General features: G+C 35.3%; 1 protein-coding gene across 1 annotated transcript in view; it reads left to right on the forward strand.

The window, feature by feature from the left end:
• The window catches only part of Tbc1d15 (TBC1 domain family member 15), a 58,114-nt gene that overhangs the window by 52,328 nt on the left and 2,814 nt on the right, over nt 1–2,972 (forward strand). Inside the window, exons 15-16 of the mRNA XM_005358055.2 lie at nt 1,548–1,664; nt 2,174–2,260. Coding sequence (XP_005358112.1) covers nt 1,548–1,664; nt 2,174–2,260 — 204 coding nt within the window. The remainder of the gene's footprint in view (nt 1–1,547; nt 1,665–2,173; nt 2,261–2,972) is intronic.

Consider the following 2,972-nt stretch of genomic DNA (forward strand, 5'->3'; position numbering starts at 1 on the left):
TTTCCCTCTCTCCCTCCCTAGTTTTTCTTTATTTTCAGAAAAGGTATAGTTCTCTTTAATTCCTATCTCTGTTCCATTTCTTTCTTTTTCTATAAAGGAGATTCATTATTCCGTATGGGAGGTGTGTATTCCTTTATTCCGTTTCCTACTTAGGATAACTGTCATTGAAAAATAGAAATTACTTTATTGCTATTCTTGAGTATCTGTTAATAACGGCTTTTAAAAAGTGCAATATGGGTATAGTGTCTTATTATTGTCATATCTATATAAAAACCAAGGAATGATAGAATTTCTGCCAAGGAAGGAAATGTACTACATATGTTAAGAATAATCTGTAGCAGAAAACCTTTGACAACTGGGGATTGGTCCTGTGCTACCATTAGAGAAGGCTGTGTGCAGTGTGTGTTCTGCATGGATTCATACTTAAATGTGTGTCAGATATGTGTCATCACAACCTGAACATTTTTATTACAATTTGTTCTCATACAATATACTTTAATCATGTTTCCCCTTCCACAACTTCTCTCAGCTCCTCCCCCACCCACCCAGTCTTCTTTCTTTCTCTCTCTTAAAACACACAAGAGCACACACACAAATAAAAACAAACAGAGAATAACACACACAGACCAAAAACAAAACAGAAGGAAACAAACAAACAAAAAAGCCCACAGAAAACCAAAACAAAAGAACTGTGGAGTTGTTTGTGGTGCTATGACTCCTGGGCATGGTGCCTGCCCTGGAATGAGAACCTGAGCTCTTTAAAGATGAAGATTGTTATCACTTAGCTGGACTAACTCCTCAATCTGTGTTTACCAAATAGCTTGAAACTTTGAGGTTAATTGCCTTGTAATTAAATTTCTGAAACTAGATTAAGTTGATTTATTCCTTATGAAAGTAAAGGATTTCTGCTATGCTCCACTAGATTGTTTGCTGGTTTCTTTTTTCTGCCAAGAAAAGATGTCATTAAATACATTACTAGGGGGAAACAAAGGTCTTGACTTGGTTGACATCAACCCATATTTAGGATAAAATTAGCTATTACTCAATGTAGTCTCTCCAGTTTTTGTTGGAATCAAGGATACTCTTGATTTTGAGAGTTTTTCCTGCACATGGTGTAGAAGTATCTCTGGCTCTTTCTGCTCTTCTGTACTATAATTAGGCCTGTTTTAAAAATTAAGGTGGATTTAGTCCACTTTAATTTTTCTAAGTACTGAAGATTTGTGAGAAAGCCAAAGTGCAGGAAAAATAATGAAAGTAGATCTAACCTATAAAGGCTGACCTTTATGAGTGTGCCATTAGTCAGTAGTGCTTTTTTATTATTAGCTATTTAAAGTAGATATTATTTGAAGTTATTTGAAGAGTCACTGGAAGTATATCAAATATTACACTTGATTTTAATTTCTTTGTAACCCCTTCATGTCTCATCTGTTAGGTAGAAAAATTGGGCTATCCCAACTAGGCATGTTTTATTGCTTCAGCATTGGCATGTATCTTTGAGGAAATAATGTAGAGTTGATTTTGTTTACTAAGTAACTTATGTTTTGTAGGTAATGTGGACGGAACTACCCTGTAAGAACTTTCATCTTCTTCTGTGTTGTGCTATCCTGGAATCAGAAAAGCAGCAGATAATGGAAAAGCATTATGGCTTCAATGAAATACTTAAGGTGGCTGTTCTCTCAGTAGATGGTGGTGTTCTGGAGCTTCTCTCTGGTGGTCCTTTCTCCAGAGTATTGTTGAATTTCATGAGTAACTCACATTGTCCATAATACCTGGAGCTGGCCTGGCTTTCTGAGAGTTTATACTTTAGCAAAGACATATTGCTCAGTTGTTATCAGGTCCCTATTTAGGAAGGAAAGTAAATTCAACAAATGTTCTTTTATGTAGATTAGTTTTTGAAAAAACAAATTGCCTTTTGCTTGTAACTTTAAGATAGAAGACTTGAGATGGTTGCAGGTTTAATGTTCTGTAAGCTTATTAGCTATTCATTGGCTTGAAAACCTGAAAGAGTCTAATGAAAGATGTATTAGATTTTCTGTGGATTTGTAATTTGTAAATATTTTTATATAAAGCATAATATCTGTAGTGCAATATAATTGGTAATAAATTGTTAATGTTTTAGAGCATAATGGAGCTTTCTGTTTTGATTATTATTTTCTTCTGTTTATTTTTTTAGCACATCAATGAATTGTCCATGAAAATTGATGTGGAAGATATTCTATGTAAAGCAGAAGCAATTTCCCTGCAGATGACACAGTGCAAGGTATACAGTGCTGCAAATAATTGCAATATTTTTCTCCCTCTTTTTATCAGCAAGGAAAGATTTTCATATAAAGCAAGTAAATGACAGTCAGCATTTGAGGGCAGACACAAAGCTTTTTTCTTATTTACCATTGTAAGTTTACTTCACTTAATTGAAAACAGTTGACTAATTATGCCAGATTGGAAACACTTAATTGGCAAAATGGCAAAAGTAATGAAAATATTTCTACAACTGGAGGCTGTAGACTTTAAGTGGCAATACATTATCCAACTTAATGAATGCAGAACAGGATCTCTTATTAACTATACAGCATCCAGTTCCAAAGGGAGGTTCTTCACCAGCAGCATGTGGATGCCAGTGTATCTTACTGCATTGTTATCAGGCTCATGTTTCAAAAAGCAAAGACAAATTTAGTGTTTTATCTGAATTTAAACCATTATAGTTTGGCTTCTCTGTCTCTGTCTCTCTCTTCTCTCTCTGTCTCTCTCTCCTCCCTCTTCTTTCCTTCTTTCCTGTTATTTTAAAACTCAGACAATTTTATTTTAAAATAATATTAAAGATAATAGAAAGTTGCAAAGCTCAGAAGCTGTTCAGAAAAGAGGATGGAAGAGGAAAGGAAGAAGCCATTCTGTTTAGGCCAGTGTGGTAGCCAGCAGCCACGTGGTGGTGGTGGTGGTGGTGGTGGTGGTGGTGGTGGTGGTGGTGGTGGTGG

Source organism: Microtus ochrogaster, chromosome 24 (genome assembly GCF_000317375.1).
Source record: "Microtus ochrogaster isolate Prairie Vole_2 chromosome 24, MicOch1.0, whole genome shotgun sequence".
NCBI classification, from domain to species: Eukaryota; Metazoa; Chordata; class Mammalia; order Rodentia; family Cricetidae; genus Microtus; species Microtus ochrogaster.